Consider the following 16,634-nt stretch of genomic DNA (forward strand, 5'->3'; position numbering starts at 1 on the left):
GGAATGCAGACTGGTGCAGCCACTGTGGAAAACAGTATGGAGTTTCCTCAAAAGACTAAAAATGAAACTGTCTGTTGACCTAGAGATTACACTGCTGGGAATATACCCTAAGAATCCCAAAACACCAATTCAAAAGAACTTATGCACCCCCATGTTCGTAGCAGTGCTATTTACAATAGCCAAGTGCTGGAAACAGCCTAAGTGCCCATCAGCAGATGAGGGGATCAAACACTGTGGTGCACTTACACAATGGAGTAGTACACAGCAGAAAGAAAGAAGGAGCTCCTACCTTTTGCAACAGCATAGATGGAACTGGAAAAAATTATGCTAAGTGAAATAAGCTAGTTGGTGGAAGACAAATACCATATGATCTCACTTATAACAGGAATCAAATGAACAAAATAAACTAACAAGCAAAACAGAACCAGAGATATGGAAACATGGAACAGACTGACAGTTGTAACGGGTGGAGGGGAAGGTGGAAAGAAGGGGAAGGGATTAGTCAAAGAACCTGTATGAATGACCCACGGACATGGACAATGGTGTGGGACTGACTGTGGAAGTTGGGGTAGGCTGGACAGAAGGAGGGCAAAGGGGGGAAATTGGGACAACTGTAACAGAATAACAATAAAAACCAAACAATTTGTGTGGAATGGAAGGAAGGCATGCACATGTGCTCGAGGTAACCCGAGGGGCTGATAACCACGAGGAATGGCTGTTCTCTGCACCTGGATCTATGCACGTTGTCTCCCGGAGGAGGGGGCAGCACGTGTACGAACAATATGGGGGATCCAGTGCTGTGACTCCTGAAAGCAGCCTAGGAGGGTGCTGCCACTGCATTACACAAAGGATGGCTATGTAAAAACTGTTTTTTAAAAACACAGTGGGCTCTTCCTGGCATTCCTGTTGACAACACCAACATTCAGCCAGTTGATCAACCCATTTAATGTGAATTGTGAACAGAGCACACTGCTGGGGCCTATGGGGACCAGCTAGTAGAGGGGTGTTTCCCAAACCTGCCTGGGCACATTAAACCCTCTGAATCAAAATCTCTTAAGAGAGGCCTGTGAATCTAAATGTTAACAAGCATCCTCATTAGGTTGGTCAGTTAGCTTTGGGAAACATAATCATAAGAAGTATGGGGTGAGAAGGGATGAGAGGGTGAAGCAGGAAAAGAAGAAAAATCCATGAGAACATAAAGCAACATTAAATACAAAAACAACTAACTAAATAGTTCTAGGTGTTGGAAGCCATTTATAAAACCTTAACTAATTGTACATATGGAACTTTTTGTTTAAGATGAAAATTTTTGGTTAAATGAGGATTAGGAAGAAAATTATATATTGGTTCTCATTTTTTTAAAAACTTGGCAAATGAAAATATTTGAACAGGACTATTTTTCTTCTGATAAACGAGGATGTTATGAGACTCACTGCTAACTAAACATCACTATTAGTTCACAATAGTGCAGAAACCTGACATGAGGGCTGGATGTGGCCGATCACGGGATTCACACTTTCCTGTAATTAGAGTTCTCGCAAAATCAAAGTGAGCCAAGGCCTCCAGCAGAAGATCCTGTATTTTTGTTTTCTCTGTACTACCCTTCAAGGCCTCAATGGATCATTTATATTTCAGACAGAGAATCCCAGGAGCCTAGTAACATTCATTCCTCTGGAACCTCTAATCTCTCCTTTACCACTTCAATCCACACAGGTGGACAATTACTTGAGGTCCCATAGAACTTGCCCACACAGAACAGTGATTTAACATTAGGCTTTCAGGTCCCACTTATAAAAATGGTTACATAGGGAATGTTTTTTTGTGAAACTGCTCTTAAAGACAATTACTATTATCTTGTTCAATAGCCCTTATATAAATGTCTGCATGAAAAATTCATCTTAGAGTTGAATGTCAAGAAATATAATTGTCTCTCTTAGTGAAATGTTGTGCTTCCTTTTTAAAAAGAGACAAGTTATGTAATCTCTTTCTTTCTCACTCTTGCTCTCTCCCCCTCTCTCCTGTTTTCATCTTAGCTGCCAGGAAGTACAGATTTAAATTTTAAGTTCCATTGAGGTACTGTTCTTAACCCGTGCTTTCTGATACAATCTCCTCACCCCTGCATTATTATCTGGCTCTTGTTCTTACAGGGTTGTTTTCAATGGTTCTAGTACATCTGGTCTTTTAATGGAATACTTTTGGAAACTGGCAGAACACAAGTTAGAAGTGAAGGAACAGGTTGGTTTCCATTGACTGGGGTTTTACTATACAACCCGGAGTTATATAGGATTTTAAATAATCAAAGTTAAATCGGATTTGTTTGGGAAGATTTAGGAAAAGCTGAATGCCAAGAATGCTGGGGGTGGAGAGGAATCATCTTCCTATTAGTCACTCTCCCAAGGGCTCCTTGCAGAGGGATGTTACAACCTGGGTCAGGAAACCAGCACCACATAAAGGTGAGCTCTTAGCTCATAATCACTTAATGAACTTTGGCTCAATCCTGTCAGTGACCCTCCTGTCACCCTGTGAAGCAAGCATGGGGCAAGAATATTTACCTACAGGTTGCAGAAAAGGTCAAATCATTTGGGGCTGACCATTGGTCACCACCTAATCAGCTTAGTAAAAAGTTTTGTTTTTTTTTTAAAGAAAGAAACGCTGGGATTTTTCACCTCATTCAGGCACTAAGTTCATTAGGAAATTCATCCTTATTTGTCCTTATTACCTAGATGGAGCGGCAGGTGTCCCTAGCTGGAACACCCAACTGTGACAGACAATTCTGTTCCTGCCCCACCACATGTGGCCCCCAAAGCTGGAAGTAGGAGGTGCATGAGCTCACAGGCCCAGAACCCAGAGTTCAACACCCCTTAGCCCAAGGGTCTCCCTGCCCACAGCCTTGGTTGGAGTGGGGAGCAGGAGGTCCACTACCAACTACCTCTGTGGCATATTGAGTCTCACAGATTTGTCATTCAGCGCACAGCTTCTCTCTGTGCAGCCCACACAGCTAATCCCTGTACTATATTTCTCTCAGTTTTCCCTCCTCCACCCACAGTTCTGCTGACTTCTCTCCACACAGGAGAGACAGAACAGCTGAGGAAACAGCCGAGCGGTGGAAAATTTTTGAAAGTGTTTTGAGCCCACCCAACCTGAGGAGAGCATTCAAAGAAAAACAGGAAAGGGTGAGTAGGAGCTCCCTCAGCCCCCACACACAAGCCCGGGATTGTCACTCCCGCCCACCTTCAATCCCTGCAGGGCCGACTGCTGCGATGAGCTACTGGTGCCCACACAACAAAATATGCAAATGTGTTTTCCGTGAGGATTATGGAATGGAGGCAACTGCTTGGATATTTCAGACACTGCGTCATAGAACTTGGGGGCACAGTAGGCTCATTTCACTCGAACACCCACCACTAGAGTTGAACCAGCACTTTTGGTCTTAAATTGGAATATCCGAGAGGCCATCGTACTGAGAGAACAAATACAGGTCTGTGTTTCTCTGTGTGTGTTCACATGTGCATGTTGTATTACTCAGCCTTTTCGTTTCCTTTCAACCTCCCTTCCTACTCCAGACCAGAGCTTTCAAGGCTGTGTCTTTTCAGGGACTGGGTGTGAGAAAGAGATGTGAAGTCATTTAGTTCTTAGTTGTATTTAGTTCTCTCTCTCTTCTTTGCTAGAGATTCCAGCCAGTTAAATGACTTGAAGCTGGCAAGCACAAAAAATTAGCTAAGCCCATCATTCATCCATTCATTCATTAAACAGATGTTTATTGAATATCTACACTGATAAGGTTCCAGCCCTCACCTACTCAAACTGAGTCACATCCAAAAGAAGTCATCTTACTTCCCTGCAATGGCCTCCAGATTAATTTTTGGATCTGGTTTAGCACGGGGTTTTTGCCTAGAACCTAGAACCTACGTAAGGGCTATGCAACCAATGGATAAACAGGAGTATAAGTGTCCTTCACTATCAGTGACCCTTGAAAAGGTTTCCAGCCTGTAGATTAGACTAGTTCTGTCTCCCAGTTAAGTGTCCAAGCACTAAAATTAACTCATTCACCATTCCTCTTGACTTTGTTGGCACAGTTTCCCCACCCCCACCCCCCAATTTTGAATAGGAGACTATTTTCAAAGCTGGTCTAACCTTCCTTATTGGTGCCAGTATTACAGAAGCAATGCTAATTGATATTTACCCATTTAGGTAACATATATTTATTGAGTAGCTACACTATGCCAGACACTGTCCCAGGCATGGAGGTTGCAACTTTACATAATGATTCTTTCATGTAGACAAGGGAGTGGGATCAGTCAACCCTTGGCTTGCTGTTCTTTCCAAACACACAAAAAAACTTTAATTATGTACTGCTGGGCAGAAAACCAAAGTAAAGAATGTGGTTCTAATAGAAGGGAAAAGTAGGGATTGTTTGCTTCTGTTGACTAGCAGTGATCAAGTTTTGAGGTTCTTTATTTATCAGTTCTATGGTCTGACTAACTGTCTACAGCTGACATCCTAGAGGCTGAGCAATATAGATTCCAGTTAATGTTCTGTAGAGTTTTGACCACCAGACACTGTAAGGAATGTTTTAAAGTAGTTGTTAGAACCAGATGGTCAAAAGACCTAAAATACATGGCTGCTCCAAAAGAGCAGAATTTTCCTTCCCTCCTGAACTCTTAAATCGGAAAACCAAAAGAAATACCAAAGAGTTTTGCAGCCCTGGGCCTCTGAGATTAAGGATGAATTATTTCACAGTCTGTTGATGCCCACCTGGGGTATGAGGCCTTGAGGCTTCTTTTTTGGTGAGGGATGACTCTGATATGGTCCAACAGCATTAAGACTTAGCAAATGAGCAAGGTAATGATTTGTGGCCAACAAAATGTTGCTTGCTTCAAAAATTTATCTATTGTCAGGCCAGCAAAGATCTGGAGACTGGAGAGTCACCCCTGGGCTGTGGACTGGACATACCATTCCACCTCCTGGCACTGACAGGTCTTTTTGCACCTAATTGGAAAACAGCTCCATCTCCAGCATAGCTCCAAACTGTCAGCAAGGCTCTGCATGTGGAATTGCCCTTAATTTCTAAACTTGCTGGATGATATCCATTCAATAATAAAGGATGCTTGTATTGTTCCATAACTACTATAAAATTCTGCTTATCCAGCTTCTCAGATGCTCTTCTTTAATGAGAAAAATAAAAACCCACTGGCAAAATCTCAAATACAATAAACGAATGACAAGCCTTATGTTTTAATAAGCTCCATTTCTGTCCTAATGAAACCGGTGGATGGCCACTCTCCCCTTATAAATGGAACTGTCACTTGTTTCTTTGGCTTTGATAGAAGGGTCTGTTTGGAATGCATGTTCATTGTTGATATCAAATAGACTTCTGTTTTTGATTCGAGGACCCCAGGATGATCAAAGAAAGGAAAACATTAATCAAAGGGGTTTACATCTATGTTTTTCATGTGACAAAGGAAGCTAAGGATACACGAGAGCTCCCAGTCATCAGGCTCTTGAGGTATCCTCAGTCTGCATAAGGACACAACTTTTAGAAATAGTGGAAAGAATAAGACAGGTCTAAGTTTAAATCCTGACTCCAAACTCTCACTCCTTCATTTAATACCATGGTCAAATTATTTAACTTTCCTGAGTCTCATTTACTGGAGATAGTCTCTTTCCTCCTAGGATTGTTGCGAGGGTTAAAGGAGATTTAGCACAGTTCCTGGCATGCTGTAGGCCCTCAGTGGGTGCCACTTCCTGTCCCACCCCCATTCCCTCCTCCCTGTAGCCACATTTATGAGATTACATCACAGTTCCCCCAGTGACATGGCTGCTAGGTCTCAGAGTTTCCAGATTTCTGCTGATTTAAGAATCCAACTGTGCTGATATTATTTATGCAAATGCCAGCTGGGGACTGATGCCATAACAAGATGAGTCACCTCAGAACACTCCTCAGAGAGAACTGGAGTTTCCTCATTTATGATGGAGAATGGTGGGAGAGACTGCCCTGGGATTCAGGGGCTCCAACACAATGTTCTCATAGCATCAGAAGTTTTTTGTAGGAAAGGTCTAGGACTCCCCTAAGTCACATTAAATAGGGGTTAGCAGCTTGGACTTTGAAATCTAACAAAGCAGCATTTGAATCCCGATTGCCTACTCACTAGCTCAGTAGCCTCTCGAAGCATCTGTTTTCTGTCAGAGTTCTTCTGAAGATTAAATAAGGCAACATGCATAAGGCATCTAGGACATTGACTTGGCACAGAGTAGATGCTTAATAAAAGTCAGTTATAATCTCCCTCTGTGCGTCTCTGTCTCCCCCACTCTCCCTCCTCCTTTTCTTCCCACCCTCTCCCTCTCTGCCTCCCCTCAGCTCTTTGCTGAGCATTGAGGCCTGCCTTACAGCAACTGGCACGTTAACAGAGATGTACATTTACTCCTTTCTCACTTCTGCTGAAATGCCTACATCCTACCCATTCACACCCCACTCAACATTAATTCATCCTTTGATCATTACCTTGTGAAGCCTGTCTTCACACTTGAAAAAACTATAATTATTGCTCAGTTGTATGAAACCTCATATTGTCACTAAATAAATAGTTGTTGATTGATCATGAAAATAAGAGCTTATAATATACTTCATTGAAAAGCTGTCTAATTTCATACCATTATTTCTAAGTTCCATAACATACCACAATAGTTTATCTCAGTAAATTTGGTTTTTAAAAAAGCTAAACATGTCTCTATCAAAATATGAATATTAAAAATAATGATCTGAACATGAAGTTGTCCTATTGCCATGGAATGGAGGTTAAGAAAACACAGCTTCAGTAAGTGAATTAACATTTGCCAAATTTGGGCTTCCTAATTCTAGTGAGAAATCTTTACATTTCTTTTTTCCTGCAAAAATCTCTAGATCCTTCATGCCCTTGGAGAGGCAGGTATGTCTCTGTGATTACATATGTAATTAGCTCCTTTAGTATTAGCAATATATTACAGAGACATTCAAATTTACACTTGACATTTACACATTACCAATATATATTTACATTGTATACAAGCTCACCATTAGTTTCCTGAGTTAGGTGGTACCTATTTTGATATAGCTAAAATAATTATACTAAAATGAGCATAAAATACACATAAATCCTGTCTAATAACTCAAGTTAAATATAGCTCAAAGAATGTTTTCTGATTAAAATTCACATACATTTTTCTTACAAGGGAGTTATTATTCTGCATTGCACCATGTATATTATTACAACCTTGGAGTTCATTGACAGAGCTGCAAATCAAGTCAATTTAATTAGCTCAGCAAGACTTCAGGAAGCTTTTCTCCCTCTGTGAACATAAGCTCGGAGGTTAGCTTTGGGTCTTGAGCTGGGTTCCTGGTGCCCCAAGTTCTCTCTGTGGAGAGGCAGGGTCTCCCCGTGGAGAAGCTTCCTTACCTGAGGCCCTCACCCTCCGGAGAGTGCTGTTTGCAGTACTCTAGAGTATAGGTCTCAGTGGCCTCTGGGTTGGCAGACCGCCATCGGATGGTGGCCGTGTTCCAACACACGGTGCAGTCCTCGGCACGGATCACAGGGGTGGAGGGTGCTGTAGAGAGAGAACCAAGTCAACCGTGGAGCAGTCAATGCCAGTTCTGCTTCCCTGGAAGCTAGAAAGAATGCTTTGGTATGATTTTATTTTAATTTTTGATGAAAAAATACACTTTGGGTTAAAAACCCCAAAAGTATAAAAATGTATATAGTAAAAAATCTCCCTCCCACTCTGCCTTCCACAGTGCCCAGTTTTCACCCATCCCCCAACCGCTTCCAATATTAGCTTCCTATAAATCTTACCCAAGTTTCTCTATACTTATATAAGCAAAAAAAAAAAAAAAAGATTCTTGTCCCCTTCCCTGTACACAAAAGTTAGCCATAATCTTGCTTTCAGTGAGTGCTCGATAAATTTTTTAAAGGCAAGAAGAAAAGACAAAACAGTAGGAATAAGTCATTTATTCCCCTGAGGTAGGTACAATTACCTTAAAGGCAATTCAAACTTGGCTTATGCTATGCTTGCTTCAGCCTCTCGTGGAAAGTCTCCATCATGGGCATGCATTCTCAGCTAATAGCATCGTTGAAAAAGCTTTTTGGGGCTCCCAGCACCCATATGATAAAGCCTGAGCTTCTAAGCCATTTCTGATTCTGCCCCAGCCCCAGCCTGTCTCCAGGACCCCTCTGGAGTGTTCTCACAATAACCTGTGTATAACAGGATCAGGGCCCTTACCACAAATTTTTTTAGAATCATCTGTTTTGTATCTCCCCCGCTGGATTATGAGCTTCTTGAGAACAGGAACCCAGCTTTATTCATCATTGTATACCCAGCAATACGCAACACCCAACATGCAATAGGTGTTAATAAAGGCTTGTTGGCTGATGTTAATTGTCTGTGAAGAATTGAGTATTGCCTCCTAACCCCTTAACATCTCCTTACCTGTTCTAAAAATTGCCCTTTCACTGGGCAGGCTACATCCGGTGAAGTTCACAGCCATTACCCACACTTGATAGTATCGGTCAGGTTCCAGATCTTCAAAAATGCAGTAGCTTTCTTTCACTGTAACTCTGTATTCTTCTACCAAGTCTAGCATAAAACACAATCATAAACTCTAGGGTGTCTTTCCAAGTTAATTGAAAGTTATTGTTATTGGAAAAATTGGTCTATGACTTTTTTCAGTGGAAAACCTAAAATGAGCAACTAATAGATATCATGTGAGAGCTATAATTTTAGAATACATAAGAATGCAATAGCATTCTGAAAACATATTCAGAATGACATAATATTACTTGTGAACACTTATCAAAAAATAACATTTTGTAAGATTCTTTTTTATCTTTTTGCTTTTATTATTTTTAATTGTAATTTTTGTAAGATTCTGAGCTTCATATAAATACCACAATTGAACATTTCAATAGCAAATACTAAAATTGCAGAGTTCATGTTAGTCTAAATCTCCATCATACGTTCTCAAGATAACCCTTGAGAAGCAATGCCAATATTTTTGGGGAGTATGTAATAAAATAGGACAACCTCATGTTTTCTAAACTTATGATAGTATAAAGCATCTTTACAGATTATCAAACCATTTTAGTATTCAGTATGATTTTCAAAGGTTAAAATTCTGGTTCCTCCTCATGAATTCCAGAATTCTTTCAAGTAGGGATTTCCACAGTTTATGGAAACAGTTAAATCTTTGATAGGTCACAAACTATTCTAAGAAGCAACTTTGTTCAATCAAGCTATTTCCTAAAATGTGTGTTAGTTTACTTCCAATATTTTAGTAGTAAATATTACTCAGTACCGTTCTTAACACTGGTCCCTTTTGGCCAATCTGATTATTTTTACTAAAATTTTATCTCCTTAAGAACAATTTAAAAAATTATGGAAATTCCAGTTATCCTCTCTTATTACTCTTGAGTGTCACATCTTCAAAACCCATCCAGTTAAGAAACCCAGACTGTTTCCTTTAAAGGAAATTTAGGAGCACTTCAATCAGCAGGTTTCTTTAACTGCATCTCTCTTTCCCAATGAGTTATACATTCTGGACATTATGTTTGGTTTAAATAATGTTAAAATGACTTATACACTGACAACATTTCCCCCATAGTCTATACAGTATGACTGTGGTTTTCAATGGAATCATCCTTTCAGGCTACGTTCTGTTACCCCAGTACTTTTAAGAGTGTGCATACCATGTTACTGGATAACTATTTCACATAGCACGGTATCACAGTGTAGATCATGACACTAATGAAATGGCATTGGCAAAATTCAAGACACTGAATGAACAAGACAGAGGACAAGTATGTGTTTGGGGAATGGTGGGGGCAGGTGAAGCACTTAAAAAAAATTACTACAGGCAACAAAGAGTTGTTAAGAGGAATCTTAGAGAGCCATGAAGTCCCATGATATAACTGAATACACAGAGAGATGAAGTGTGGTTGAGTAGCCCACAACTTATGCAAGAGACATGTGTTCCAAGACCCCCAAAGGATGCCTCAAACTGCAGATAATACCAAACCCTAATACACTAAGGTTTTTCCAATACATACATACCTATGATAAAGTTTAGTTTATAAACTTGGCACAGTAAAAGATTAATAATAACAACTACCTAGTAAAACATAACAATTGTAACCATATACTATAATAAACATTATGTGAGGACTTCTAGTCAAGATGGCGGCATAGATAAACATGTCTTGCCTCTCCTTTCACAACCACATCAAAATTACAACTAAATTATACAACAACCATCATTCGGAACCAGCAGAAATCGAATTGAATGGAAATCTGACAACTATGGAATTAAAAAAACTCATCCATCCAGACTGGTAGGAGGAGTGGAGTTGCGGAATGGGCTGATCCCACATCCATGTGTGGTGGATAAAAATTTGGGAGGGATATCTCAGGAACAAGGTGTCCCAGACCCATACCATGCCCTACAACCCAGGGTTCCAGTGCCAGGAAAATAAGTCCCCATAACTTCTGGCTATAAAAACCAGTAGGGATTGAGTTGGATTGAGTTGGTGGAAGAAACTTCTGGAGTCCCAACCAGTTCCTCTTAAATAACCCACACACGAAATTACTCAGACTCACTCTCTCTAAGCTCCAGTACTGGGGTAACAGCTTGAAAGGCACCAGTGGCATACAGGGAAGAACTGAAGTGGCCAGCGTTAAGGCAAATGCTGGGGGACAGCTTCCTTTCAGACAGAAAGGCAGGCAAAGACACAGAACCAGTAGGTGGGTGCCATATCTGAGACTCCATCAATCTGGCTAACACTGCTTGTCCCACCCTGGAAATACCCTTAGGCTCCATCCCATCCAATTTATACTGTTAACTATAGCTTTTCCATATGAAAGGCTGGTCTTGGCTCATGCTTCACAAGTTCCTGAATCATTTCAAACAGGCAACAACTGGCCCCAGTGTCCCTCCAGCCCCCTGTACCTCTTGCTACATGGCCCCAGGCATGGAACTAGCAGCAGCCAGCATAGATTCACAGCTTGGCTTCATCTGAGAATCTTCAAGCCCAGCACAAGTAGCAGGCATCTCAGATTGCTATGTAGCTCAGGCAGGGTGGCCCAGGGCAAAACACAGGTGGGGCCTGATCTTGGCCTGCACCACCTGGGAAACCCAAGGGCCTGTACACCCAGTGGACAGCAACAGACCACACTGGAGCACCACCACCCTGCCCCTATACAGCAGATCCTCCACATAGGGTGGAAGTTGTTGGTCAGTGGTCACACCCAATCCTTACAGCTGACTGGCCTGGGTAAATCCCTCCCTTTGATCTGCCAATAGCAACCAAGGCTCAACTACAAGAGGAGGGTGTACTCAGCCTATACAAAGGGTACACCTTGCATACCCAGCTTGAGTGATAGGGGACTTTGTGCCACTGGACACTACAGGACACCTACTACATTCTGCCATGCTACCAAGACAGGGGGTCATAGCAGCTCTACATAATACATAGAAAGAAACACAGGGAGGCTGCCAAAATGAAGAGAAACAGGGCCCAAATGAAGAACATCAAAACTCCAGATAAAGAACTAAATGAAATGGAGGTAAGCAATTTATCAGATGCAGAGTTCAAATCACTGGTTACAAGGATGCTCAAGGAACTTAGTGAAGACCTCAACAGCATAAAAAAGATCCAGTCAGAAATGAAGGATATACTAATTGAAATAAAGAACAATTTACAGGGAATCAACAGTAGAGTGGATGAAGCCAAGAATCAAATCAATGATTTGGAATATAAGGAAGCAAAAAACAACCAATCAGAACAACAAGAAGAAAAATGAATCCAAAACAATGAAAGAAAACTTCCCTAATTTGCTGAAGGAAATAGACATGTAAGTCCAAAAAGCACAAAGTAAAAAAGAAACAAAAAGCACAGAGAGTCCTAAACAAGATAGATGCAAAGAGGCCCACTCCAAGATACATCATAATTAAAAAGCTAAATGTTAAAGATAAAGAATCTTCAAAGCAGCAAGAGAAAGATAGTAGGTTACCGTTACCTGCAGGGAAGTTCCCATAAAACTGTCAGCTTATTTCTCAAAAGAGACTTTGCAGGCTACAAGGGACTGGCAAGACATAGTCAAAGTCATGAAAAGCAGGGACCTACAGCCAAGATTGCCCTACCCAGCAAAGCTATCGTTTAGAATCGAAGGGCAGATAAAGAGCTTCTTAGACAAGAACAAACTAAAGGAGTTCATCATCACCAAACCATTATTATATGAAATGTTAATGGGACTTATTTGAGGAAAAAAAGATCAAAATTATGAACAATAAAATGGCAATAAATAGTATCTATCAACAATTGAATCTAAAAAACAAACTGAGAACAAGAAGAACAGAGACAGAATCATGGATATGGAGAACATTTTGAGGGTTGCCAAAGGGGATGTGGGTGGATCAATGCATGAAGAGATGAGGGGGTTAAGAAGTACAAATAGGTAGTTACAGAATAGGCATGGGGATGTAAAGTACAGTATAGGGAATGGAGTAGCCAAAGAACTTATATACATGACTCATGGACATGAACAATGGTGGGGGGATTGCCTGAGGGAGTGGGGGCTGCTGGGTGGAGGGGGGCAAAGGGGGAAAATTGGGACAACTGTAATAGAAAAATCAATAAAATATAATTTTTAAAAGTTATTTGAATGTAAATGTAGTCTCTCTCTCAAAATATCTTATTGCACTATACTCAGCTGTTCACCTAAAGGAATCTCTGTAATATCCAAATTGCCATCACTACTCTTATGCTTTCATTAAGTAAAATAAGAGTTACTTGAACACAAGCACTGCGATACCAGGACAGGCAATCTGATAACCAAAATGACAGCTACTCTACGACTAAGGGGCAGGGAGAGCACACAGCACGGATACGCTGGACAGAGGGATGATTCACATCCTGGGCAAGATGGAGCAAAACAGCATGAGATTTCATCACGCTACCAGAATGGCATGCAATTTAAAACATATCAATTGTTTATTTCAGGAATTTTCCATTCAATATTTTCACACTGGGGTTGACTATGGGTAACTCAAAACTCAGAATGCGAGACCTCAAATAACAGGGGACTACTATATAGCAAAATAAACACGGAGTCGAGCCAACAGTAATACAAGCATTGCAGTGTGAAAGATCCATAAGTGTAAGTTGTGTGGCCTTGGGTAAGTTATTTAACAGCACGTCAGTTTTCTCATTTGCCAATGGGGATAACAGCACTCATCTGGCTGTGTCATCACAGCCATACAGTAATAGGTCCCCAATAAAACTGAAATTCTTATGGACAAAGCCAAATTTACACTATGCCAGTGGCTGCTTTTCTTACCTTTTTTCTAATTTAAGTAAGAATCAAATGACATCTCGGAAGACTTAAATATTGGCAACAGTGAAAAATATTGTAATTAATTCTTATTACAAATTGGACTCCTATTGCATGTCAATCCTGCCACGTAATTGTCTGGTTTCTGAAATACAGGGTGGGTCAAAAGTAGATTTACAGTTGTTTGTATAGAAAATAACACAATAATTAATAAATGGTAATACAAACATAAACTCTGTTTTACATGCCCACAACTGTAAATCTACTTTTGCCCACCAGGTTATATGGGTCCGTCTTCAACAAGCAACACAGAACACCCGTGCTCCCAGGTCTGAGTCGTCAGCGAGTACAGCCTCAAACTGCTTGGTTTCTAGGTCTTGTAAGAAGTCCTACTAGACAGAAAGATATTTACAGAGGCTCCACTATAAGACATACCATCCACTCACCCTGCTAAGCTTTCACCTCTATCTGCGCATTCCTATGGGACACTGAAAGACTACACCACATCTAGACCCATGCCTTAAGGAGTGTGAACTCTGAATTAACCTTTATAGTTTGTTTAGCTTTTATCCAGGATGGACCTGAGAAAATGCCAACCATGACACCCAATGGTGCATGTGCATTAAAATTACCACGGAAGTGGGTGCCCCATGCTGCTCATTTGTCCTCCACAAAGTGGCACACGACACTCTTGTGCTTTGACCTCAGTACTGACTGAAACTGTTCTCCCTGAAACTCTCGTATGTTACCTACTTTCTGAAAAAGAGAATCATTTAATTGTTTCTGTTACCCTGACAGCTCAAAGTCAAATCTGAGTCTCAATTGCAATAATGCATGTTGACCATTATGATGCTATTTATGCATTTTTGTTTCTCCTTACCCCGATTTCCAAATTTTCTTATATGTTAGTTCATGATACAGTTGTTGGTCTGTTGTAGTTGTTTTTATACAGCTACATGTGTTTTTATACACATGGCTATGAGTGCTTTATGGAAAGAGCCATAATATGTAGATGTTTAAATAGTCACATTAAGATGCAGAAATGCACACACGCCCCTGTATTCGTATCAGCAACCCTACCGTTTACTTCTTGGTCATCTTGCGGCTCCTCCATGCAGTAAACCTGGAAAGAGTCGATGACATCTTCCTTGTTTATGCTCCAGTAAACCGCGATTGTTGTGCTGGTGGCAGAATTTGGTTCCTGAGGTTCTAACCTAGGAGGCTGTGGAACTGGAATATAAGCAAGATTTATTATAACTAATGCTTTTATGATTGATTTTTTTCTTTTTTCAAAAGTCACTTACAAAAAATTCAAACAATACAGAAATACATGGAGTAAAACTGGGAGGTCTCCCTTGTTTCCCACACACCCCTACCCCAACCCCAAGGATATTCTACTGTTACAGCTGAGTGTGTATTCCCCCAAAATGTTTTTTCTATGCCAATGTATGTATGTACATATAACACACACACAAATAAATAAAAATGAAACCACAAGTGGGATCACTTGAGAATATTCTTCTACAGTCCTATATTTAGAGAAATTAACTTATACAGGTTAGAGGACACATCGTGACTTGGCTTTTCTTTGAAGCAAAGGTTGAGTATGCTTTGCTAGATAAGCAATGCGCTGTCCTTCTACATCAATATAGAGTCTACATTCACAGTAGAGACAAATGAAACCCTTTTTGGCTACAGGTGCTATATCATCAAGGCTGAAAAAGACTCCCATGAATAAAATAACAAAGGATACTTTCTGAAACCACTATCCTATTGTTTCTTTCCAGCATGACCATATCTACAAATTAAAAAGAAATGTAAACCAAATGTAAAAATTACATAGGGGAAAAAGTATCCTATTAATTGATTCAAATACAAGGTTTAGATATCTGGTATAACTATTGTTCTGATTTTTTTTTCAGATTTTAATTATTTATTATTTTAGAGAGGGGAAGGGAAGGAGAATGAGGGAGAGAAACATCAATGTGTGATTGCCTCTCAGGTGCCCCCTACTGGGGACCTGGCCCACAACCCAGGCATGTGCCCTAGACTGGGAATCAAACTGGCAACCCTTTGGTTCGCAGGCTGGCACTCAATCCACTGAGCCACACCAGCCAGGGCTATTGTTCTGAATTTTAAAGACAGCAATATTTTCAGGTGTTTTACCAGAGATTTTAGTTTAAATTTTGCATATTGAACATTAACAGTATATACAACACCATAAATTAAGCTCCTATGAAATTCTTTTCCAAAAGTTTTGAGATATAAAAGCATGGAACATATTATACAAATTGAAGGAAAGGTTATTCTCATAGTTGAAAAGATGTCATGCTTTTAAATTTATTTTTGTGGTTATTTTTTCCAGTCAACAATTTCCTAAGAGATAAGCTTACTAAAAGAGTATGAGCCAAATTTTATGAGATTACTTTATTAAGAGTCAACACTGAATGAAAAGAAAACAAGGTTAGCCCAGCAAGGTATTTAAAATGAGGAAAAATAAAGGGCTCTACAGAATGGGACAAAAAGAGACGCTGAAAAGATTCAATAGAGATAAAGAGCTGAACAAATATACAGGTATAAAAAATAGGAAGCAGGATAAGAGAGTGGTCAAGTTCATGGGCTTTGGAGCACAGAGGCTGGTCTAAGGTAAAATGTCAAATCTCCCTCTGATCAGTAGTGTTATTTTAGCTTCAGTTTTCCCATATTTAAATTGGGAATACAATACCATTTCCTCCCAGGGTTGTTCTAAGAAGCAACATAATGCATGTATATTAAGCGCTTAGCAAAATGCCTGACACATAACCAATACTAACATTCAGAAAGCAAATGGTCTTGGCAGGAGCTCAGAAAATGGAGGGGAGGAGGCAAGAAGCCCCTTAAAATGGGGGTGTACTAGGAATCCACTATCTGGTAAATCACAGACGACTTCAGAGGTAGGGCACGCTGAGCAGGCTGCAGGATAAGGCAGGAAGCCTTCCTGTCAGAGCACCTTCCCAAGGACGGATAATGGTTCAGACATCCTTCTGCTATCTCTGACTTCACTGTTTGTCTTCCCAGCAGGAAATCAGTGTCACATTCTAAAGGAGTCTGTCCAGATAAATGCAGTGCAGTAAGTTTTCATGTTGCCCAGGTTTATTGAAGAGCCAAGCAGAATGCTTCACCTGCTGTCAGCTGTCTCTCAGACAGCACACCAGGGCTCCTTGAGGCAGGAACAATGAACATTCTCCTGCTGGCTTTTTTTTTTTTTAATGAATTATACATTGAATGATATCTGCTTT

At 40.4% G+C, this 16,634-nt stretch overlaps 1 protein-coding gene across 1 annotated transcript in view; it reads right to left on the reverse strand.

Moving 5' to 3' along the window:
- Nucleotides 1-16,634, reverse strand: part of CMYA5 (cardiomyopathy associated 5) — a 92,585-nt gene that overhangs the window by 15,060 nt on the left and 60,891 nt on the right. The window contains exons 7-9 of the mRNA XM_045197852.2: nt 14,437-14,586; nt 8,461-8,607; nt 7,434-7,581 (exon numbers count right to left, since the gene is read on the reverse strand). Of these exons, the coding sequence (XP_045053787.2) occupies nt 7,434-7,581; nt 8,461-8,607; nt 14,437-14,586 (445 nt within the window). The remainder of the gene's footprint in view (nt 1-7,433; nt 7,582-8,460; nt 8,608-14,436; nt 14,587-16,634) is intronic.

The sequence above is a fragment of the Desmodus rotundus genome, chromosome 1 (assembly GCF_022682495.2).
Source record: "Desmodus rotundus isolate HL8 chromosome 1, HLdesRot8A.1, whole genome shotgun sequence".
In the NCBI taxonomy this organism is placed as follows: domain Eukaryota; kingdom Metazoa; phylum Chordata; class Mammalia; order Chiroptera; family Phyllostomidae; genus Desmodus; species Desmodus rotundus.